This window comes from Diplotaxodon limnothrissa, linkage group LG20, assembly GCF_057381915.1.
Source record: "Diplotaxodon limnothrissa isolate DT_005_m linkage group LG20, D_limnothrissa_male_GT1.1, whole genome shotgun sequence".
Classification (NCBI taxonomy): domain Eukaryota; kingdom Metazoa; phylum Chordata; class Actinopteri; order Cichliformes; family Cichlidae; genus Diplotaxodon; species Diplotaxodon limnothrissa.
In genome coordinates, this window is record NC_140615.1 from 30475265 (window position 1) to 30500801 (window position 25537).

General features: G+C 40.7%; 1 protein-coding gene across 1 annotated transcript in view; it reads right to left on the reverse strand.

Moving 5' to 3' along the window:
* plod1a (procollagen-lysine, 2-oxoglutarate 5-dioxygenase 1a) overlaps nucleotides 1-25537 on the reverse strand; it is a 29427-nt gene that overhangs the window by 966 nt on the left and 2924 nt on the right. The window contains exons 4-18 of the mRNA XM_085345691.1: nucleotides 24338-24501; nucleotides 22736-22848; nucleotides 21773-21836; nucleotides 14183-14280; nucleotides 12927-13028; nucleotides 12658-12789; nucleotides 10507-10628; nucleotides 10230-10334; nucleotides 9949-10074; nucleotides 8222-8357; nucleotides 8015-8128; nucleotides 6444-6509; nucleotides 6071-6175; nucleotides 4225-4371; nucleotides 107-232 (exon numbers count right to left, since the gene is read on the reverse strand). Of these exons, the coding sequence (XP_085201817.1) occupies nucleotides 107-232; nucleotides 4225-4371; nucleotides 6071-6175; nucleotides 6444-6509; nucleotides 8015-8128; nucleotides 8222-8357; nucleotides 9949-10074; nucleotides 10230-10334; nucleotides 10507-10628; nucleotides 12658-12789; nucleotides 12927-13028; nucleotides 14183-14280; nucleotides 21773-21836; nucleotides 22736-22848; nucleotides 24338-24501 (1720 nt within the window). The remainder of the gene's footprint in view (nucleotides 1-106; nucleotides 233-4224; nucleotides 4372-6070; nucleotides 6176-6443; nucleotides 6510-8014; nucleotides 8129-8221; nucleotides 8358-9948; nucleotides 10075-10229; nucleotides 10335-10506; nucleotides 10629-12657; nucleotides 12790-12926; nucleotides 13029-14182; nucleotides 14281-21772; nucleotides 21837-22735; nucleotides 22849-24337; nucleotides 24502-25537) is intronic.

Sequence of the window (25537 nt, forward strand, 5' to 3'; positions counted from 1 at the left end):
TTCTGTGATCAAAAGAATGAATTTGTAATGATTTGGTCTCTGTGCGAATAAAACCAAAATACATGTTAACTGAAACGTAGGTGGAAATGGAGCGCTTGACACTCACCTGGTAATCAAGGTCTACTTGGTTGAGTGCAATGTTTACAGTGAATGTGGAGGCATCATGGTGCGGCCTTAAGGAGGGTTGCTCATCTGGCTTATATCTAACTACAAAGGCTAATTCGAAGTGAGCCTGCAAACACACAGAGGGAAAAGAATCATGCAAACGTTTGCCTGTAGCCCCCTGTACACAGATACACTCCAGTTTATTGAATAAAAGCAGAATCCTGGTTCTTGGTCCAGCATTCACCTCCAGAGATGGAACAGAATGTGTAGCTGTCATGATGTGGCATGAGAGGGGTCAGGTTTCTGTCCCACTACACTAAATTGACTGGAGTGTAACACGCTGATGATAAGACATGCTGGTCAGTAATACACACACAGGATGGTAAATGGCCTGTATTTATATAGCGCTTTACTAGTCCCTAAGGACCCCAAAGCGCTTTACATATCCAGTCATCCACCCATTCACACACACATTCACACACTGGTGATGGCAGCTACATTGTAGCCACAGCCACCCTGGGGCGCACTGACAGAGGCGAGGCTGCCGAACACTGGCACCACCGGGCCCTCTGACCACCACCAGTAGGCAACGGGTGAAGTGTCTTGCCCAAGGACACAACGACTGAGACTGTCCAAGCCGGGGCTCGAACCGGCAACCTTCCAATTACAAGGCGAACTCCCAACTCTTGAGCCACAATCGCCCCAGCACAGATAGCAGCACAGAAACAATGAGAGGTCGACTGTTATCCTGTTTTACTCAACAAGTTCATAACATTTAACGGCTGATTTTGTCCTCCAGTTGTTCTACCAGTTAAATAACCAGATATCAAAATCATTGGTCATCACCTGATCATTACACAGTACTTTCAAACATCTCAGAAGAGATGCAGTTACATCTGTCGTGGCCCTTTTTTAAGACACTCCGGCTAGGCCGTACCATGATGTACCATGATGAAGCTCGCATAGCTTATAAATGTTGGGCCATGGCTGGAAGACCTAAACAAGGCCCAGAATTGGAACAGAAAAAATGTGCGAATGCCAGATATAAGTACGCTGTTCGCTTTATAACTAAAAATGAGCAAATGCTAAGAGCAGATTCTTTGGCCAGGAAAATGCTGTGTAATAATACGGCAGATTTTTGGAAAGAGGTGAAAGCTCTTAATAACTAAACCATCTCTACCATCAACTGTTGAAGGTGTTTCTGGGGCAGATAACATTGCAGCATTATGGAGACAGCATTACAGTGCGTTGTTTAACTGTATAAAAAGTGAACCATATGAGGACAATTTTGACATGAGTAATGACACAATAAGTGTAAGGACATATGAAGTATATGAAGCCATTCATAGGTTATCTAATAATAAAGCTTCTGGTTTGGATCACATCACTGCAGAACATTTAAAACATGCTAGTGTAAGGCTAGCTCCTCTTCTAGCACTCTGTTTCACTGGGTTTATGATTCATGGCATATTACCAGACTCAATGCTGTGTATTTTACTGGTACCAGTTATGAAAGACAAAGCTGCAAAAGTGAGCTGCTTGGATAATTACAGGCCGATTGCACTAGCCAGTATTTTATCTAAGGTGTTAGAAAGAATCTTGTTTGACAGAGTTAGTGTGTTCATCTCTTCTCTGGATAATCAGTTTGGCTTCAAAGCACGGCACTGACATGTGCATATATGCACTCAAGGAAGTAGTCAGTTTGTACAGGGCTAAAAATTCATCTGTCTTCATGTGTTTCATTGATGCCTCTAAGGCTTTTGATCGAGTGAACCACAGAAAACTTTTTGATAAATTGAAGAGACGGGGAGTTCCTCAATACATCGTGAGGATTCTCTCTTACTGGTACGCTCATCAGAACATGCAGGTTAAATGGGGAAGCAGTATTTCTGCCCCCTTTGGTGTCAGCAATGGTGTTAGACAGGGTGGGATTTTGTCTCCAATTTTATTTAATCTATATGGTAAATGATTAAATAAAATTGAACTTAAAATCTTTGAAGTTCAAAACAAAATTTACTGATTTCTTTTAAGTAATTGTGCATTATGTATATTATGGTTTTATATTTTTACAAATGCTTTATTTATATATATATATATATATATATATATATATATATATATATATATATATATATATATATATATATACATATATATATATACATATATATATATATAAACACCCAGCACGCCCCTGCGGGCGGTTTATCCTTCAAGCTCGGGTCCTCTACCAGAGGCCTGGGAGCTTGAGGGTCCTGCGCAGTATCTTAGCTGTTCCCAGGACTGCGCTCTTCTGGACAGAGATCTCCGATGTTGTTCCCGGGATCTGCTGGAGCCACTCGCCTAGCTTGGGAGTCACCGCACCTAGTGCTCCGATTACCACGGGGACCACCGTTACCTTCACCCTCCACATCCTCTCGAGCTCTTCTCTGAGCCCTTGGTATTTCTCCAGCTTCTCGTGTTCCTTCTTCCTGATATTGCTGTCATTCGGAACCGCTACATCGATCACTACGGCCGTCTTCTTCTGTTTGTCTACCACCACTATGTCCGGTTGGTTAGCCACCACCATTTTGTCCGTCTGTATCTGGAAGTCCCACAGGATCTTAGCTCGGTCATTCTCCACCACCCTTGGGGGCATCTCCCATTTTGACCTCGGGACTTCTAGGTTATACTCGGCACAGATGTTCCTGTACACTATGCCGGCCACTTGGTTATGGCGTTCCATGTATGCCTTGCCTGCTAGCATCTTGCACCCTGCTGTTATGTGCTGGATTGTCTCTGGGGCATCTTTACACAGCCTGCACCTGGGGTCTTGCCTGGTGTGATAGACCCCAGCCTCTATGGATCTTGTACTCAGAGCTTGTTCTTGTGCTGCCATGATTAGTGCCTCTGTGCTGTCTTTCAGTCCAGCTTTGTCCAGCCACTGGTAGGATTTCTGGATATCAGCCACCTCCTCTATCTGCCGGTGGTACATACCGTGCAGGGGCCTGTCCTTCCATGATGGTTCCTCGTCTCCCTCCTCTTTCTTGGGTTTCTGCTGCCTGAGGTATTCACTGAGCACTCGGTCAGTTGGGGCCATCTTCCCAATGTATTCTTGGATGTTCCTTGTCTCATCCTGGACTGTGGTGCTGACACTCACCAGTCCCCGGCCCCCTTCGTTCCGCTTAGCGTACAGCCTCAGGGTGCTGGACTTGGGGTGAAACCCTCCATGCATGGTCAGGAGCTTTCTTGTCTTTATGTCAGTGGCTTCTATCTCCTCCTTTGGCCAGCCTATTACCCCAGCAGGGTACCTGATCACGGGCAGGGCGTACGTGTTGATGGCCCGGATCTTGTTCTTACCATTCAGCTGACTCCTCAGGACTTGCCTGACCCTCTGCAGGTACTTGGTGGTTGCAGCCTTTCTAGCGGCCTCTTCATGGTTCCCATTTGCCTGCGGGATCCCCAGGTACTTGTAACTGTCCTCTATGTCTGCAATGTTGCCTTCATATATATATATATATATATATATATATATATATATATATATATATATATATATATATATATATATATATATATATATATATATATATATATATATATATATATATATATATATATATATATAGGCTGGGGAACTCTCACACGCCGGCTGACACGTGAGACACAGAAAGGTCGTAACAGAAATCCTGCCAGGCTACTGAGAAAGGTTCTCACCACAAAGGTAAACGGACACACACTGTCACCACACACTGAACTGCACACTCACGGTACCACACAAAGTACACACATGCACACCAAATGATCACAGGTTTCATGTCTGTCAGCTGTTTTATATGTAAGCTGTGGGATGTGGCCGGCCTAGCTGGAGTGTCTTAAAGAAGTATTCATGTGCCATTGCTTGAAATTTCTTCCTGTTTCTACAAACACTCAGGTATATGTGTGTACTAAAGATTTAAAAAAATGAATCAGTGCATGTGACACCAAAATGTCAAGAGCAGGTGACGTAAATGAGCTGAGAATGTGTTCACAGTGTGCTTCTTCAGTAAAGCTGAGAACATCCTTCACAGATCTCACATGGAAGGAGATTCTTGAATTTTCTCTGAAACATTTCACAAGTGTGTGTAGTGATGGTCTTACCTTGGTGTAGTATCCAGGGAACATTTTTTCTGTGATTGGTACCACATACTCCACTAAGAATTTCTGCCATTCTTTTTCAAAGTTGATTTGAATCATATGGATGTCGATGGTGGGGACATTCTCATAGCCACCAGTGATTCGGTTATCCTGGAAAAACAAGAAACTTCTATCAGGTATATAGTTAAAGTACAGGAGGTATTCAGGACCAGATTCCAGAAAGGTTGGGAGCCTGTACGGTGTGAATAAAAACAAATACAGTTATTTGTAAATCTCCATATTTTAAAACCACATTTTATTCACAACAGAATATAGAAAACATTAAATGTATGAACTGGGAAACTGACTTTATAAAAAAGACACTTATGGCCTTTTTCGGATTTGATGACAGCAACAGGCTGAAAAAGTAAGTAGTACTAAAAAGAAACTGGAGCTGTTGGAACAATTTGAATGAACTTGGTTAATAAGTAACAGGTCAGTGACATCAAATAAAGACGAGCAGAGAGAGGTTTACCTGTCTGCAAAAAATTGCATCTATAAATTGTGAAACAACTTCAGAATAATGTCCTTCAACAAAACTGATCTCGTTATTATTGTACGATCTACTGTACAATATAAAGTGCGAGTACAATATAAGGCGACTGTTATTGTGATTTGTTATCAGTACAGAATATCATCAAAGGATTCAGAGAATCTGGATAAATCTGTGTGAAAATCAGTGCAAACACAGTTTGCTGTGCTGTCCACAGATGCAGGTTCAGGTCTCTCTCTGGGCCAAGCAGCTTTAAAATAGACTGCAGAAGAAAACATGGATGCTGCTCTGGTCTGAAGTGAAAAGAGACCGTTTGGCTTTTTATCCGCACTCGTTTCAAAAGCCTGCGTCTCTGATGGTACTGAGGTGCATCGGTGTCGATGGAAGCTGCAGCTTGCTTGCTGTTATTGCTTTACAATGACATATGCTCGGATCAAAACGAGACTATTCTAAACTGCATACTGCATCTGTTAGAATACCTCAGCTTGGTAGAGTTCACGTGCTGAACTTCAGGCCTAACTTTTCCTCAAATGAAAACATTTGAAGCAATATGATGATGAAGACCCAGAGCTGTGGAGGAGCTAGAATCCTATATCAGACGAGAATGGAACAACACTCCTCTCCCAGGATGTTGTTCAGCATAAATGAAAACTACTCTCAGTTTTAATTGGAGATAAATGATCTCAATTTCAGCAGCAGGGCCACACCTCCAAACACGCCCCTTCCAGGTCTTACCCCCCAGGTCTACAAGCCGTCCCTCCCCTTTTTAATTCTTTCACTTCTCATTAGTACACGGGGATCTGCCAGGCCCGGGCGCCGCCGCCAGGCCCCATCGAGGCCTTCACCAAACAGCAGCTCAATTCTTGATTAAGCCTTTATCTACTAAAAAACCTAAAATGAGGACGTGAGTTCAGCGAGTGAAATACACACTGTTGTTAAAGAAGAGGGAATCTTCACAGTGGCTGTCTTTACCTTTAGAGAGATGTTGCTGTCATCAAATTAAATATGAGCTAGTATGTTTCTTAAAATGGCACATTTTATAAGCGTTTGATATGTTTTCTTTGTTCTATTTGAATACAAATATGAGTTTCTGAAATTTGAAAATCACAACATTCACTTTTTATTTTTTTACACGACGTTTTCAGAGTTGGGTATGTAGCTGGAAGATGCAAATGACATGAACTTGTGACAAATAATGCAAACAAAGACTGAATATAAGGAACACTGGAGCTCAGTGATGTCGTCTTATTACATGACTGACATGTTATTATCAATAATCATGACTACATGATTAATGTTAATAACAAGATGCCTTACCGCATTGCCCCCTCCTGACCACTTTCCATAGTGCTCCATTTCTTCAATCATGTGGTTACAAGCAACAGTGGAGAAGACTGGGAACCAGTACACATCTGGGCAAGGCTGGAAGGCAGAAGATACAACAGCATTAAGCACCGAGTAACAGCTTGTAACAGAACTGCCTCTTAAAGGAAGGTCTACAAACTGAGGACGGTGTTAGTTCCTCTGGTTATGGCAGATGTAACTGAACTAACTTCTTATCTGTGCCACAATATTTATAAGAAACATGGAAGTTGATAGGAGTTCAATGTATTTGCTTTTGCCTCTTCTAAACACAACAGCTCATTCAGTAGGTTAATCTGACTCCAGCTCAGCTCGAGTTTAAACTTACATTTTCAATCAGCTTGTCCTTCATGATGCGGGTATAGTTCTCATGGATGTAGCGCTCCTCCCAGTCCTGAAATAAATATAACATACAGATTTGCTCATTGCAAATCACACCGTGTCCTCATCAAACCTTCGCGTAGACGCAGAAATTCTTCTAGACTGCCTTCTTTTACATATGAAGATCAGACGGTGGCTTAGCTTAGACAGTAACGTTAAAAAACGTTTAAACTGACTGTTTCAGTAATGTTGATGTTGACATGTATACTAAAACTTTGATACTTTATGCTGATGTCAGCACTCGTAACACGGAAATCCCCTATAACGACATCTACAATGTTCTCATGGATCATTTGTGCTGAAGTCGTATAATGTTGTAAAAAAAAAGAAAAGAAGATTGGTTCAGCACATCTGTGAATATATCTTATCTACCATCACATCACAAAAAATACAAACTGAATTTCACTGTGAACATTACAAAAGACTTTCTCAGACAGTTTTCTGTAGATAATTACTTTTAAATTTCATTTTTCTTTTCAGGATTTTTCTGAGAAATATTCCAAATATGTGTGTGGAGCTAAGATGATTGAAGACACTGTGTCTGAAGAAGCGCACAGAGGGAGGAAATAAGCATAGCTCTTATTTTACAGTATACATGGCAAAGCATTTTAATACTTAACAATTTAAGTGGATGTGTACTGTAGATGATACAGTCCTGATCAAAAGTTTAAGACCACTTGAAAACTCATATTTTGCATGGTTGGATCTTAACAAGGTTCCAAGTGGAGCTTCAACACGGAACAGGAAGAAATGGGAGTGAGACAAACCAGAGTGAGACAACACACCTGTCAGACTTAAGATCCCAAACATATTTTGTATTATACCTTCATGAACACATGATTTATGAATCCAGTTTGCACTTGTTTCCTGCACAATGTCTGTCTTACGTCTACTGTTTGTAGCTAACTTCATTTTTACTTTTACATTTTTGTATCTCATAGTATAAGAGGCCCTTACCAGGCATCTGTGGCACCTTTACTATTTTTGTTGTTTATTTATTATTTACTGTAACTGTAACACAGCAGTTTCCCTTTGGGATCAATGAAGTGTTCCTCGAGGAGGAACTGTGGACGTTCTCTCGCAGATATATATCATCATTTGGTGTCCTAGTAAAAAATAGCAAGCGGTGTTTCTTTAAACCCAACCTAAAAACCCACTGTCTATACATTCACACAAACTACATTAATTATTTAAACACTCTTCATATGTTACACTGTTTTATTCCTTTGCTTTGTTTTTCCATTTTGTCTCATTTTATATTTGTGATTCTGATTTTATATAAACACAGGGATCCTTTACTGAGCCTATATAACACATAGTGTCTGAGTGGTGAGATACTGTGTACTTATATGAATGTTTTGATTTTGTAGCTAACATTTATACATCACTATAAAATTAAAACAGCTTTTATATCGTACATACAGTAGCAGCTTAATTCCACCAACTTCATTTCTGCCACTGCAATAACCATTCTGCCTGCCACAAACACTACAGCAGCTAGTAATGTTTCCATCTCACCACTGGATTTTCAAAGATCTGCCACAGATCATTGTGTAGATGACCGGTCTGGTAATTTTCTGTAGACAGGATGCGGCCAAATGTGTGCATGTTGGTTACATACATGAAGATTCCCTGAGAGCAAAAACAACAGGTCAGTCACTACTGTGGACAGTTTTGAACTTTTCTTTAGGTTAAAAAAAACAGTTTCCTGTTTCTCTTACTGACCTTGTTGCGTATGTTGTGGCAGAAAGCCATGTCAGGGTCCGAGGAGCTGAACAGCTCGTAGTCTTTCAGCTCTCTACGGAGGAGGCTGCCTTTCACCAGGTACACATTGGACACATATGGCACATTCCAGACGCCCCTAAAAACAACAGATAATTGATGGACCAACAAATGTTCCAACGAAGTCTTAGCTGCTACAAATTTCTGTTGGTCATTATTTAACAAGCCCACCCTACAGGCACTTTTTTCAGGCCTGCTGTGCTTTTTTTTGTGGCGAGTTGAACAAAATGTCATCACTGATGCAAGCTGACTGTTAGTTGGTGATGTATGTTGAACGTGACACGTGAAACGAACAAAAAAAGAGAACGTAGCGTCTCAGGGGAATGAGGCAAAGAACACGATACACTAATGCACACATCACTGTAGAGCTGTCCACCATGTTGGACGTGATAACCTGTGGCGATCACGTCCAATCACGCCTACATTTCTTACATAAACATGATCACTGCCCACCTTGCTTACACTCAGCTGTCAATCATCAAGGACAGAAGGAGAATCTTTTTATACCTCTCCTTCATCGTATACATAGAATTTGTTATAAGTTATTTCAATTTTTAAACTCACCAGTATCTGTTTCAAATAATATTTGACCATTTAAAAATCTTACAGTTATATTTTTATTATGTCTTTCTAGTTTTTTCTTTCTAATCTTTCTCATCTGCCTTCTCCACCACTTCTCCCATCCTCATCCCCATCTCATCCTCTCCCTTCTCACCTGAAGCCTCACTCTTGAACTGAAGTAATGGTTCTAGCATAAGAAATCCTACAGGAACATACTCATTTATTCTTGATGTTGTTGCCGTTATTAATTATCAGCAGATCAGACATCCCTCCTATCTCCAGACAGGTGACGAGAGCCAAAGAAAGCTGAATTTACGGTCGAGCAGAGGGAGCACAATCGCTGTCAGATGCTGTCAGTCAAAGCATTTTATAGATACAACATCTCCATATTTCCACATTTCACCTTTTTTCTCAAAATTGCATTTAGACATCAATCTTGAAATTTCTGCTTTATTCTCAAAGACATTGATGTTTTGAGGTTTTTGTTGCTGTTCTCCGGTTCCTGCTGAACTGCGCTATCACAGAGCGTGAACTCCATGATGACACACTTTCATCCCAGAGCTTTATTATTCTGAAGGATCAAGTGAAGGTGGATCTAGCCAAGGTCCAGGTGGGTTGTACTTACAAACAGCCACAGCAGTTCCTGCCATTTGACAACTTCTACCATCGCTTTATCTTTATCAAGACAGGTCTGCCTCTCACCTCTCCTAAACTCTCGATCTATTTTAAATTCTCATCCAGCTCCTGTGCTCACACACACTTGTGAACATTGGGGCTAAGGTTGCTGAGAATCAAACTCATTCGATTTTTAAAAGATGAACATATAGCACCAGTTTGAAAATCCCAATTCCTTCTTGAGTTATTGTATTCACAGGATTTTCTGGAAACTTGACCTCTGACCTTGACCTTTAGGTCACCAGGATTCAAACTTGTCTGAGAGTTTTCCTAGATACACCTAGACACACTAGTTATTGCAGGCACAGATTTGGGTATCTGTACCACCCACAGGTGACGACAACACCCCCTCAGCCTTTTATGGTCAAAAATGAGGAATGCAAAAAAAATTCTAAATGCTGACAAAGGTTTTAGGGAGCAAATAAGCAACTTACACTCTCCGTCCTTGTACAATGTCCACATAGTCCTCAGACCTGGCGTAGTAGCCGTCTCCACTGAGGGCTCCCCAAAAGTTGCTCCACAGCCGACCAGCTCGAGTTATCATCGGTGCTACAATAGGACTGCAGGAGGCCATTCAAGAAGTGCTATGTGTTACATTTCTTCATCTAGACATATACTCAACTCACATAAATACACTAGAGCTAAAGAAGTTAAATGTGACTGTGACTACTGCCAGCACATCAGTGAATGACTCAGTATAAAAACATTTCCTTACAGGTTTTGTTCAATCAGAATTTTGAGTGTATCCTTGTTCTTTAAGACCACTTCAATGTCCAAACTGAAGAAATAGTCACAGTCCTGGTCCCTCCGGCACAGATCGCTGAAGAAGAAAACACACTGATAGATTAGCACATATATTATAATAGAATTTAAAGAGCAATCTGTTATTGACCTTAATACTGTATAATGAAGAGTACACATCATCTTCTACAACTCAGTTGATAAACATTTTAAAATGAAGATGTGTCACATTCTGGTTGGACAGTACTCACAGGCCTAGGTTCCTAGAGGCAGCTCCATCCATCTCTTCTTCAGGTTCGATGACTGTGACATTCTCATACAGGCTTCCATAATCCTTTAGGAAAGATCGGACCTGACGCTGATGATGAGCTTCCTGGAGGGAAAAGGAAAACACAAAGAAATGCAGAGCAGGAAGACTGCTGTGAAGATAAATATGTTGCAAAATGTAGAATAAAAAGTGAGAATGTGTAGAAACCTGTACGTTTTTTACACGCTTGTGTTTTAAATTTACGGTTACAGAAAAAATGCATAGATTGATGTTTTCACAAATATACTAGAACTGCAAACTTGTAATTCTAATTTTTGTCATATTTATTTATTTGTTTACTTCTTATAATCACAAATCTGAATAAAAGTGCTTGACTGCATCCTCTCAAGTCACAAATCCACAATCTGCACTTTGACTGTGATGTGTGGTAAAACTCGAGCTTGTAGGCGGTGGTGAGGAGCATGGTGGTTGGGGGTGGAGGGAGCAGGTCAGCCAATCAGAAAGCAGAAGACCAAATGATCTTCATTAGCCAATGGTACAGCAGCATTTGACATCATACACACGACTGTTGCTGACCTACTGCATAAACACGCAGAGGCTTTAATCACCATCACTGGTTTAATCACACCACTCTGGACTCCAGTCTGCCCACTTTGCAGTAATATGTGGACTGCAAAACACGGGACAATAAACCTCCTCCCACTCAGTGGATCAGACCACACTCTTGTCCAGTTAGCACCTCAGTATGTTCCTGCTGCTTCCTGTTGCCACCAAGTCTGCAAGGAGGTGGAAGCAGGAAGCCAGCGAGGCTCTGCAGAACTGCTTGAGGTGTCTAAAGAGTGTGAAAATGCATCAACAGCGTATTCATTACATGTAAGAGTAAAAGACACTCGATTTCAAAGATGTGACAAAAGATTTCCTGCAAAAATGTCACAGGCTATAACACCACCTAAATGTTTGCCAAATCAAAAAAAAAGTTGAAAAGAATGTACAGAAATGTCTGAGGAGGGCATAAAGGTTAACCCATATGACAAAGGTGGGGAGGCGCCAAAGGATAACTGCTGCCTGGACATTGAGGACACTGTGTACAAATCACAAGTACTTGATTCCCTCCAACTCTCTGTGGCTAAACGCACTGCTGGGTTCCACACACAGCAGTCTAACAAACTATTCTCCTAGTTTCATGGACTTTGTCAAAGAGAAAATCATGAACCCATCTTCTGTTAAAATTGCCTAAATCAATCTGTTCATTACCTACTAAGTTACGTTAAATCCAGCAGGTTAATAATTTTTAGAAGGACTGAAAATGTCCTTATAAACCTTCATGTGAAGAGAAGTCCTCAAAAACGTCAAAGTAAGAAGGTCATGCAGCTGTGATAAGAGTAGATACTGTAACCATTCTGATTCCATTATCGATATCACTTATCGACTGTCACTGGCTCTGCTTTGAGAGTCACCACCGTCCCTAAGCAACACATCAACAGCATTACATTCATGCACATACTTGCACGCTATGCGGTCAAATGTTTGTGGGTGTTTGTTGAGGTTTTTCCTTTCTTCGTCACGTGTGTTATGAATAAATGTTCTTTTTTTTCGGTACCGGTACTAGTTTTATTTTGTTGTATTTATCCACGACACCTTAAAGGCCGGTCTATGAAAATATTGTCGGGCATAAACCGGTCCGTGGCGCAAAAAAGGTTGGGGACCGCTGCATTACAGTACATTACTTAATAACTCCAAGGAGAAGGTAATTTGTTACACTACGCGTTACATTACTTTTGGGTTTCTCTGTAAAATAACCTGAAAGGCTTTGTCTGATAATAAAACTACAGTCCCACAGAGCAAGTTTCTATTCACAGACTGCTGGAGTAGCTGTGAAGCACATAATGATCCTTCTTTACTTTATACTAGCACCTGGTGTGTGTGTGTGTGTGTGTGTGTGTGTGTGTGTGTGTGTGTGTGTGTGTGTGTGTGTGTACATATATATATAGAAGTAGCAGCTTTATGAAATAAACTCCACAGTATTTCATTTAGCCAGTGTATTTACATCTTAGTGAGGTATTCTGGTGTGATGCTAATTTGTGTCAGACTACATCAGACATATTTTTGCTGAGTGTCAGGAAAATGTAGTTACCTTGTTAAAAATGAAGAGTTTGATCTTGTTCTTGGGATGCTGGAGCTTCAGCAGCCGTTCGAAGAACACTGTAACAAATGGAGTGGGCTGCTGAATGAAGATGCCAATCACTACCAGAGGGTATTCATTTTCCTGTTAGAAACACACACATTAAACAAAAAATAAGTGTCATGTTCTACCAGGATGAGGCTTTATGCCATTTTTATCAGGCATCAAAGGTAGCTTTGGGAAATAATATGGATACAGTTTGTCAGGAAATGTAAACAGACCTGAAGAGCTGTGAGTGACCGTAGATCCTCATGACACACTGTGCACCCAGACTCAAATGTCCATGTGTTGGGGATGTAGTTTCCCAGGTAGTTGATCTGGAGCTGGAAAACAGTCGTGTGCTCTTGTAGTTCATTTTATATCAATCTCATATCTAATAGTCTAACACTGGTAATCTCTTAGTCGTACTAAAAGATGAAACAGATTTTCAGAATCTCAGACATATAGGTAGATTATCATTAGATTACTGGAACGACCCCTACATACATATTATGTATCAGAATCAGTGAAGCACAGGCTGAGGTGGGGATGGCAACAATCGTCCAACCCAACTTATTAATCAACCAACACACCAACAGTTTCAGTTCATTTGAAAGCCTGATACTTAACCCAGTCCACCCAAGAAGGCAAACTAAAAAAACGGTTTTATTTGTTGTTATTCATCGTCCACCCGGGCCTTATAGGCAGGTACTAAACATGTCAGACTCAACATGGCATTTAATCTGTTATTAGACTCAGTTGGCTTCTGTCAAAATGTAAAAGAACCCACCCACCACATTAATCACACTTTAGATCTTGTGTTAACATATGGCATAGAAACTGAACATTTAACAGTGTTTCCTGAAAACCCTCTCCTGTCTGATCATTTCCTGATAACATTTACAATAATTGATTACACAGCAGTGGGGAGTAGACTTTATCACAGTAGATGTCTTTCTGAAAGTGCTGTAACTAAGTTTAAGAATATAATCCACCCACTGTTATCATCTTCAATGCCCTGTACCAACACAGAGCAGAGCAGCTACCTGAACGCTACTCCAACAGAGGTTGATTATCTTGTTAATAATTTTACCTCCTCACTACGTACGACTCTGGATACTGGAGCTCCGGTGAAAACTAAGGTCTCAAATCAGAAGTACCTGACTCTGTGGTATAATTCTCAAACACGTAGCCTAAAGCAGATGACTCGTAAGCTGGAGAGGAAATGGCGTGTCACAAATTTAGAAGATCATCATTTAGCCCGGAGAAATAGTTTGTTGCTATATCACCATATTAGAGTACTTCGCTCTCACACTGCAGGCTTACTTGTTGTTCCTAGAGTATTTAAAAGTAGAATGGGAGGCAGAGCCTTCAGTTTTCAGCTGAGAAAACTGCTGAGAGAATACAAACTCAAACTTTTCGAGCAGGTTTTATTGTTTCCATTAAAAACTGTGCGATGTGACTACAGCTTAATAACATGGAACAGATAAGTTGGTACCTTTGTTGGTCCGTTTCCGTGGACGATGACAGGCAGAGTATCATACAACACATTTCTGAGTCGTACTTGACTATTTTCAAACTTCAGCACCACATCATCTGGAAACATAAACAGATGTAAAACAACTATCAGACTTGTTTTTAAGATTTGAAATATCAAAACTACACATTTACATTTTAAATGTTTCAAGAGAACACTGAAGATAAATAGATCAGATAGACAGAAGAACAAGTTAACTACTGTAAGACCTAGCTACCACAAAGCATACACAATACTGTTACTGCTGACAGTATGTCATGGTCCTAGGTCATGTGACCCAGTGTTTTGTGTTTCCTTGTATGTTGATATTCATTGTTTATGTTTTAGTCTCATTTAGTTATCTAAAGATCCTTCTACAGGGAGTGCAGAATTATTAGGTAAATGAGTATTTTGTCCACATCATCCTCTTCATGCATGTTGTCTTACTCCAAGCTGTATAGGCTCGAAAGCCTACTACCAATTAAGCATTTTAGGTGATGTGCATCTCTGTAATGAGAAGGGGTGTGGTCTAATGACATCAACACCCTATATCAGGTGTGCATAATTATTAGGCAACGTCCTTTCCTTTGGCAAAATGGGTCAAAAGAAGGACTTGACAGGCTCAGAAAAGTCAAAAATAGTGAGATATCTTGCAGAGGGATGCAGCAGTCTCAAAATTGCAAAGCTTCTGAAGCGTGATCATCGAACAATCAAGCGTTTCATTCAAAATAGTCAACAGGGTCGCAAGAAGCATGTGGAAAAACCAAGGCGCAAAATAACTGCCCATGAACTGAGAAAAGTCAAGCATGCAGCTGCCAAGATGCCACTTGCCACCAGTTTGGCCATATTTCAGAGCTGCAACATCACTGGAGTGCCCAAAAGCACAAGGTGTGCAATACTCAGAGACATGGCCAAGGTAAGAAAGGCTGAAAGACGACCACCACTGAACAAGACACACAAGCTGAAACACCAAGACTGGGCCAAGAAATATCTCAAGACTGATTTTTCTAAGGTTTTATGGACTGATGAAATGAGAGTGAGTCTTGATGGGCCAGATGGATGGGCCCGTGGCTGGATTGGTAAAGGGCAGAGAGCTCCAGTCAGACGCCAGCAAGGTGGAGGTGGAGTACTGGTTTGGGCTGGTATCATCAAAGATGAGCTTGTGGGGCCTTTTCGGGTTGAGGATGGAGTCAAGCTCAACTCCCAGTCCTACTGCCAGTTTCTGGAAGACACCTTCTTCAAGCAGTGGTACAGGAAGAAGTCTGCATCCTTCAAGAAAAACATGATTTTCATGCAGGACAATGCTCCATCACACACGTCCAAGTACTCCACAGCGTGGCTGGCAAGAAAGGGTATAAAAGAAGAAAAACTAATGACATGGCCTCCTTGTTCACCTGATCTGAACCCCATTGAGAACCTGTGGTCCATCATCAAATGTGAGATTTACAAGGAGGGAAAACAGTACACCTCTCTGAACAGTGTCTGGGAGGCTGTGGTTGCTGCTGCACGCAATGTTGATGGTGAACAGATCAAAACACTGACAGAATCCATGGATGGCAGGCTTTTGAGTGTCCTTGCAAAGAAAGGTGGCTATATTGGTCGCTGATTTGTTTTTGTTTTGTTTTTGAATGTCAGAAATGTATATTTGTGAATGTGGAGATGTTATATTGGTTTCACTGGTAAAAATAAATAATTGAAATGGGTATATATTTGTTTTTTGTTAAGTTGCCTAATAATTATGCACAGTAATAGTCACCTGCACACACAGATATCCCCCTAAAATAGCTAAAACTAAAAACAAACTAAAAACTACTTCCAAAAACATTCAGCTTTGATATTAATGAGTTTTTTGGGTTCATTGAGAACATGGTTGTTGTTCAATAATAAAACTTGCCTAATAATTCTGCACTCCCTGTATTTTGACGAGGTCGCCATGTTAGTTCTTTGTTTATCACCCCCTGTCTCCCTCGCCCTTCATGTGTTGTCTCCCGTTTCCTCTTCTTGTTTACGTGTTTTTCCCCCTGTGACCCATTCCTTCTGTCACGTGTGCTTTCCCCCGGTCATCGTGTTTAGTTATATCCATGTCTCATCTCCAGTCCCTTTTTCATCCTCTGTAAGTTTTTATGGTGTTCGCGTTCCTCGTCAGTCCACCATGGTAAATCCGTGTCTTAGTCTGTCATGTCTTTCATGTCTGCATGTCCTATGTTGCCAAGCTTGTGTCATGTCTGCGTCTCATTATGCTCCCTGTTTTATTTTGAAGAGGTCTGGTGTCCCATGTTCATTGTGTTTAGTTTCACTTCCTACGTGGCGTCATTATGTTCATTCTAGTCAGCTGTTTCCCCGGGTGTTTCCACTTGCCCTGATCGCCTCCTGTGTGCATTTAGTCTGTGTGTTTTCTTTCATTCCTGTCAGGTCGTCTGCTGTTTGTCTTCAGAGCTGAAGTTACAGCAGCATGGAATTAATCAAATATATAGCTGGACTATGAAGCTGCAAACGCTTTGAGTTCTGTCATGATCCTGGGTCCTTTTGACCCAGCGTTTTGTGTTTTCTCTTCGCGATTTTGGTTCTGTGCTCTAATTGGTATTTACCCTGTTCCCCCCCGTGTGTTCCTGTTTTATTGTGAAGGTCTGCGTCTTATGTGAGTGTTTTCAGTTTGCCTCCCTGGTCTCGTCATGTTAATCTCTCCCAGCTGTGTCTCTCACCTGTGTGTAATCTCCCTGTGTTCTGAGTGTATTTAAGTTGTATTTTCTGTCTTAGTAATCGCTGGTTCGTCTGTGTTGTTTCCCCTCGGTCTCCCTGCCTCTCTTCATGTGTATTTCCCCGGATCTCCCTGCACCGTCATTCCTGGTTTGTGTTGTTAGTTTACCCAGTTTAGGTTTCGGTTTCATGTTCACACCCCGTTGCTGTTTGTACCCACTGCTGTAAATAAACACTCACCTGCACCAGAGCTGCCGCCTTTTGGGTCCTTACTACAAATCCACACGGCTTGCCCCGCAAACCGTGACAAGTTCATATCAGTATCCTTTGACAAATATAATATTAATAGCATTTTTATAACAAATTTGTAAAAGTCTTAGTTTTGGAGAGATCTATATATTGTCCTATATATTAGTTGGGTGTAAACCAACCCCACTTACTCTAAACCTCTCTTTGGCTCATCAATATAAATAAGAATTTATAATATTTGGTGGAGAATATATACAGAGACAGCATTTATGGTACAGCTGACTATGAATGAGAGGAAATGATTAAAAGCCTCATAGATATTTAATTTTCTAGGTATGATATAAACACCTTAAAGATTTCAACGTGTTTTCAAGAACTCATCCACACAGTACCACACTGGAATTCCCCCCTTAGCTTCTAAACACGAAACTGGAAGAGTGGCTCCAGCAGATTCCAGTTACAACATCCAAGGTCTCTAGCCATGGGAGAGCACAGTGTTAGGAACAGCTAAGATACTGCTCAGTACCTGAGAGTACCTTAGCTTGAGGAACACACACATACCATCCTCCGAGGGTGACAGAGACATTGTTATATGATATACTTAGAACGGCAAACTTACTGAAACCAGCCAGGACAACACACTTGTCACACTGTTAGATCAGAGTCAGTTCACAGAGGAGCTTTATGACACAATAGTTTCCACTCTTCCTACATCTGATCAGATCTGCTGAGCCTGTACAGATACTATTAAAGAAAAATACAGACTTTCCAATGATCCCTCAATATCCTGTGTCTCATGAAAATAGAAAAGGTGTTATATCAGTAATTCAATTTAAATCTAGACTAGACCGAGATATAATCCCAGCAAACATGCCCGGTGAGCCCACAGTGGGCAGCTCTGGCTGTGTGGCAAAGAAAAAGGGCCCATAGCAGTTTTGCCCTTTAATAGTTTAGGAGTAGTTTTACTTCACGGGGCCCCTATCACAGTTGACTGTGGGCAACCAAAAGACTGGGATAAGTATGGGTTTGCCCCACAGTTCACCCACACTTACCCCCTGTTGTCTGGATGTCATGTTATTTATAATAAGCAAATGCCATACAGGGAAATATGATTACTGTGGACTATTTTTGTCTTTCAGGGCAAGTGGCTCCATAGTGTAGTGATTAAGGTATTTGAGTATCAAGCAGAAGATCCCTGGCTTGGGTGCATGAGGAAACATAAATCCCTAAAAGATTGTGTCAGGGAGGATACCTGGTGTAAAAATCTACCAAATCAACTGGCAACATTTTTACCCACACTCAATATCAGCTGGTAACTGTGGGGTCTATTCATTCACATGTCAAAGTGTGACACATATGTGTAGATATCTTCTGAAGCTAGCAGAAGTGTGGCCTTGTAGAAAAGTCGACTTTATCGCTGTTCCAGAAAGATGCAACAGAGATGGCATTTCACAGAGCATCAGTTCTGATGCTCTGTGAAATGCCAGAGAGAGGATGGCCTGTACAATTTCACTGGCAGGTAATGACCAAACTGTGAATTGACCAGAAACCCCACTGTCCAATGTGTCCATATCATCTGCAATATAGAACTAGTTAGGATAAAAACTGGCTAAATACTGCCCAGAAATAGCCCTAAAATGGACTGCAATGTTGATGTCAGTGACGTCAACTTTTATCAAAAAACACACTCACACGTTGTTACTGTCAGACCAATGTAACCAAGTCATTTTATACTTCATACAGAAAAGATGACCTGCGTGTCATGGATAACATTTTTTGTTCTGCTCTAACCTGTGCTACTCAACTTATCCACACCTGGATAAAGGTTATGTAGCCTTCTCATAGTGACACCTCATCAAGATAACTCCTCAAAAGACCAACAGAAGGTGTCCTCACCATGGCACCATACTTATCCTAGAATGGTGGGATGCACCCTCATCTACAAAGAAACGATGAAGGTACTGCCGATTGTCCTCTACAGTTGAGCAAAAAAGCAATAAGAACCACTCCTCGACAATGAAAATATGCAAGAACTGGAGTCACAGAAGTAGACGTGGGGACCAATATAGGAGCACTGGAGCTCCAGTGAGAGCTTTTCAAGGCCTACATCTTGTAACAACCATTATTATGGCATAACACCGTTATGGGGTGTCTTCCCATTATTGTAGTAGTTGGAGAGTCTCCTAGTGTGAGTGCAGCCATTACAGTCGAGCATGCTGCTCTCCGCTCATGTGTTTTAGAGAGACCTTCCCATTGTAATGGGCTGGTGCCTAGGCTCCGACTTGTCCGGCTAACCTCCATGCCAAATGCCCGCGGGACCTTCCTCACCAGACCAACATTACAATCTGCTTGAACCAAGTAAAATATAGATATCCAGCTATAGACATCATATACCTGAGCTTTCTGCAAACAGTGAAAGAAACGGACTCCATACCTTAACACTTAGCTATTAGCAAAAATGGTTGCTGATAATAGCCCAACCCCCCAAAACGACTATACCTCTGGGGAAAATCTTAGAAATATGGTATCTAACCAGATTCTTACTCTGGATGGCATTACCTTGGCCTCCAGTAACGCTGTGAGGAACCTTGGAGTCATTTTTGACCAGGACATGTCCTTCAATGCACATATTAAATAAATATGTAGGACTGCTTTCTTCCATTTGCGCAACATCTCTAAAATTAGAAATATCCTGTCTCAGAGTGACGCTGAAAAACTAGTTCATGCATTTATTACTTCCAGGCTGGACTACTGTAATTCATTATTATCAGGAAGTCCTAAAAACTTGCTGAAAAGCCTTCAGTTAATCCAAAATGCTGCAGCAAGAGTCCTGACAGGGACTAGAAAGAGAGAGCATATTTCTCCTGTATTGGCTTCCTGTTAAATCCAGAATTCAAAATCCTGCTCCTCACATACAAGGTCTTAAATAATCAGGCCCCATCTTATCTTAATGACCTTGTAGTGCCATATCACCCTATTAGAGCACTTCGTTCTCACACTCCAGGCTTATTTGTTGTTCCTAGAGTATTTAAAATGGTAAATGGCCTGTATTTATATAGTGCTTTACTAGTCCCTAAGGACCCCAAAGCGCTTTACATATCCAGTCATCCACCCATTCACGCACACATTCACACACTGGTGATGGCAAGCTACATTGTAGCCACAGCCACCCTGGGGAGCACTGACAGAGGCGAGGCTGCCGGACACTGGCGCCACCGGGCCCTCTGACCACCACCAGTAGGCAACGGGTGAAGTGTCTTGCCCAAGGACACAACGACCAAGACTGTCCAAGCCGGGGCTCGAACCGGCAACCTTCCGATTACAAGGCGAACTCCCAACTCTTGAGCCACGATCGCCCCAAAAGTAGAATGGGAGGCAGAGCCTTCAGTTTTCAGGCCCCTCTTCTGTGGAACCAGCTTCCAGTTTGGATTCAGGAGACAGACACTATCTCTACTTTCAAGATTAGGCTTAAAACTTTCCTTTTTGCTAAAGCATATAGTTAGGGCTGGACCAGTGCTTGCTCATAGTGGGTCATATTATTATTGGGTTTTTTCTCTGTATGTATTATTGTAGCCTCTACCTTACACTATAAAGCGCCTTGAGAGCGACTGTTGTTGTTATTTGGTGCTGTATAAATAAACTTGAATTGATCCCACACAATACCAGAGAGGGACTTCCTTATATTGCCTTGCCTGCCAAACCTTGTGACATGTGTTCCCTACTAGACTTGTTCAGTTACACACAAAAAACTACCTGCCACCAACTAGACAACTGTTCTGTAAACAGTATGATTGTTATTCCTGTAAAGACACTTTAACTCTCTCATTCTTACAATGATCTTTGTACATTTTGGTGATGCAATAAAAGTAAATGGAGCACTCCCCTTGAGACTTTACAATGTGACTACAGACCTGTCAACAGAGGAAATAAATGGAGCATCTAAATGAAGTGTATAGTTTAGTCACCATCTGCTGACATCGTTTTGTTTTTTATGCACCTTGCTAAGGTAGCCAATGATTGTTCATTTCAGCAAAGGAAGTAATGCCACAAAAATTACTTTGGCAAACCATAATTATACCCTTCACCTTTGGGGTATTAAAACAATCACCACTTCATCATCAGTGTATGAATTTTAAGTTATTATCCAAAAATATCACCTCATCTATGTATCCGTAGGTCAAAGTGAAAATGCTAAAATTCAATAAGTTCCTTAAAAGGTTGTTAAAGTTGTTACTCTGTTACTGTTTTCTAACTTCAATGCTCTTTTCGTTGTTGCTTTTCGCCATCTACTCAGTATATTTTGTATTCTTTTCTTTTTCCTCATTTTTGTGATTTTCAGACTTGTTTCCATCACTTCGACGTGAACCCAATGCTCTCATTTTTATTGCCTGTTTATGCCCCGTCCTTATCTTCAATGTCATGCTGCTCTGTTGTATCTTAAATGCCCCTTTGGGATAAGTAAAGTGTCTCTGATTTCTGATTTTTCTGATTTATTGTCTGTTGTTTATCATTTTTCGTTATAATGTGCATGGTAAACAAGAGCAGGAGAAGATGCTGGGCAGTGTTACATGTGTTATCAACAACCTTGGCCTGCTGGTCAAAGAAAACAAAATTCAATGCACTCACCAAGTGCTCCATGAAGGTTCTGAAAGAGTCTGCATTTGTTGTCCAGGGTGATATTTATAGATTTCTGAAAAATAGAAATATATTCTTTTGATCTATTATGTTACATGTATCCAATAAGATGAAAACTTCTACAGGAACAAACAAACTGTGGCTGCTTCTTCAGGCCGATGTTGGGAATAAATAATTTTTCAGTGCCTCAATAATGCTATGCTTTTTTATTAATAAGTGTTATAAAGTTATGTAGTGTAGTATTAAGTGGACACAGCCCTGAAAATAAAGGCATGAGACCATGTGTCCTTGGGGAGTAGAAAGCTGCAGACTCACTCACGCTTGCTTGGGAAAATGTAGATAAGAGGGGACCATCTCTAGTGGAAAGTTACTGAGACACTGTTGTTTAGAGTAGAGATAGAGAGCTTCTGTAATAAAACCGTTAGGGGCACACCACCATTTGGAGATCCACGGCAATGTGTCATGCAGGACGCATCTCCCTTCTAGAAGTAATGTGAAAGAGAAATAAAGTGCTAAATTGTCTACTGAGCAGTGTGTTGTCTTCCATCGGATGCCTCTGAGGAATCAAAAGAACTCGGTGAAGTGTTGACATTTAACACCGAGCAGCGTATATTTACCTGCTTTCACATGATAGCTAACATCAGAATTGTACTGCCCTGAATTATGCTGCATTCAATATGAAAACGATGTATTTTCAGCACTATTGTTTTGTGTATTGTTCATCATTACCATCAAAAGCCTCTGGTACATGTTTCAAATTAAAAGCCTAACACGAACCAGGAAAATGTCCAATGAGCTAAAAGACCTGTAATTTGAACCATGTGGACAGAAAGTGCTGAATTTCAGTTAGCAGGAGATGTTATAAACATCACTTCATGTAATTACAGTGCTGTAGAGGCATTCATGAAAAAATAGTGGAATTTCATAAAGTTACAGCAGTGGAACAAGTCTTACTCTTTTTGATTGATCAGTGTAAACCTTGGTGAAAAACAGCTGATCACTGTCACCGTCGTCTCCTGTCCAATTAGCAACGAGCTCTTTGATGTTGGGAAGATAGCCAATGAAACCTGTGAGGAGACAAGAGAAATGAGACAGGAAATGATCACATATATTAGAAGTATACATTTGTTCATGACCTTCATGTAGACACAGTGAGGGAAAGTTAAGGCGTGTGTTTCGAGGAGCATGTCTAATGAGCTCTACCAGGTTTATGTCACCAGTGCAGTGCTGACTAACGACCTGCTATAAAACCATCTGCCCTATCTCATCTATCAGCAACCTGTGAGCCTCACATTTTAACGATTTTTTTTTCTGGTACTTCTTAAGCCCAGAAGGTGAGTGACCCTTTTAACCTGCTTATTTACACAGGTGGGGAGTAGTGTTTCTATGATTGGGTGAATGACGCATGTTGTATAAAGAGCTTTGAGTGCTGAGGTTGAGTAGTAAAGCACTACATAGGAACCAGTTCATTTACCTTCCAGGTTTTCCTGCTGGATGTGAGAGATACAGCAACAGCTTAACATTTAATACCATCTGAAAATTTTTTATTTTTTATAATTTACATTTTTATAATTGCTTACATGGCACCAGTTGACTAAGTATGCAAATGCTGAAACAACATTAAGAAAGTACTGATTAATAAAGTACTAAAACAACATTAAGTGCAGTGCTGCACTGCATTTGGATTTGGATCTGTTTACGTATCTTAGTGAGCTACTTCAGTCTCTGGGTTGATTTTCATTAATAAATGCTTTCTGCTGAGTTTAACTTCTAGTACTCGAGGTTAGAGAGCTATTATGTAGAGAATCAATAAGATAATTGGTTAGGAACTGAATGGACAAGTGACATCAACAATGGAATTGGAATTGCTAAATTCCAATAGATTCCCATCCCATATGAACACATATTAGAAAATCTGTTGAAACTGTCTCAATTCTGTGTCTGTGCGTTGGTCTTTTTGTGTTTCCTTGTTCTGTAGTGAGAGGTAGTGGGAGTTGGTATTCAGGATGCTATAAATGTGCCTGTTTTACTGTGAAGGCTGTTCTGTGATGTCTCCTGTCCCTGCTATGTGACTGCCCTGATTGTTTTCACCTGTGTTTATTATGTTTCGATTTATCTCATTGCCGAGCTGGCCTCCAGTATTTCATCAGCCCTCAGTGTGGCTACATACAGCAGTACTGTACAGTGTGAACTGTAGTTGCTTTGTCCACTCTGGCATTGTATGCACTGTTCTTTGTAACTTTGCTGTGTTTTGTTGTTTTCTAATTTCTTGTGTTTTGGATTTTTCCCTTGAACAATGATTCACTTTGGATTAGCTATTAAAGAGCTCCCTTTTTGAAAAATCCTTTGTGTGTGTGTCCTGCATCCTAAAATTATGTGACCCTCCACACATGGCTACACTGTGACGCAGGTGTCTCTAATAAAAAAATATGACATAAAAATATTGTTTTTTCTCAGAATAAATACTTCATGTTATGTAAAAACAAACAGACAGAAATTACACAGCAATATTACTTTTCTCAGCAGTACAAGAAACAACAAGACTGATAAACATACCCCCTGAGCCCAGGAACCTGTTGCCCTCCCTGACATGGGGATATTTGTCCTCCAGATGTCTGTCTGGCCAGATGAGGGTCTCAGAGGAGAACACAACCCTGTGCTTGGTCTGCTGGAACTTCTTGAGCAGCTCTTTGGGACCCGAGGCAAAAACCACATCGTAGCTAAGTCATTAAGGGAGTGAAAACAGAAAACGTTAGTACACAGTGCAGCTCAGCACTGTGTGAAGCCAGTGACACAGTTAAAACAAATGAAGGCGTTGTTATTATATGATACCAGCCAGAGTTAATTTGCCTGTGACTATGTTTACTACCAGAAAAGGAACTGCAACAAAAACAACACACACTTTCTTGATTTCACTATAATTACATGCTTCACCATAAAGAATTTTACAACTTTACAAAATGTCAGGACTTTTCCTTTAGCTGCCATGTACAGCTAAAGTGCATCAAATGTGCTTCAAAAACATGTCATTTAAATTAAATATGCATAAACACTGAAACAGTAATATCTTATGAATTTAGTATACTGACTCATAACATCGTAACACAGCAAATAAACTGCTATAAGTGGAGCTTGTTACTCAATTCAAAGCACGCTACCTTAAAAGACTAGAGAAACAGCAGAAACAGTTAAGAACTGCTAATATATTTTAAATAAGTAGCTATTAAATTTATACCGAGGCAATTCTTATACACCTGTACTCGATATTTGCATTATTTTGACCTGGACATGTTGAGTCAGTTGGCCTAGTTTGGTATAAAATGTGGAAGAGAAGAGAGGTTATATTTAAAGGTAAAGACTGCTCAGTGGTATTTAATATACTGGAAATTTTAGGTTTACATGTAAGTCCTCATTTTTACATCAGATACTGGCTTCTGTATACGTGACCTTTTGTTTTTTTTCTTATTTTTTAGGCTTCCTGCAAGACAAACTGAGGTGTAGCCTTTGACCTTTGTGTTACTGAATCTGCTCCTTAGTGCAGGATAAACAGGTTAGCTTAGAGTCATACAATGGATTCTAGGTAAAGCACTGCACTGGACGGGTGCACAGCAGCTGTGGTGTTCATGGTCAGTGTCGAGTTACATAATATGAACTTTATGTGATGATGCTTAGATTCATTCACTGAAGTCCACCTTCACAGCAGCTTCAGACTGTCCAGCATAAACATTGTGCTGTCAGTGTAGAGGGAGACAATCA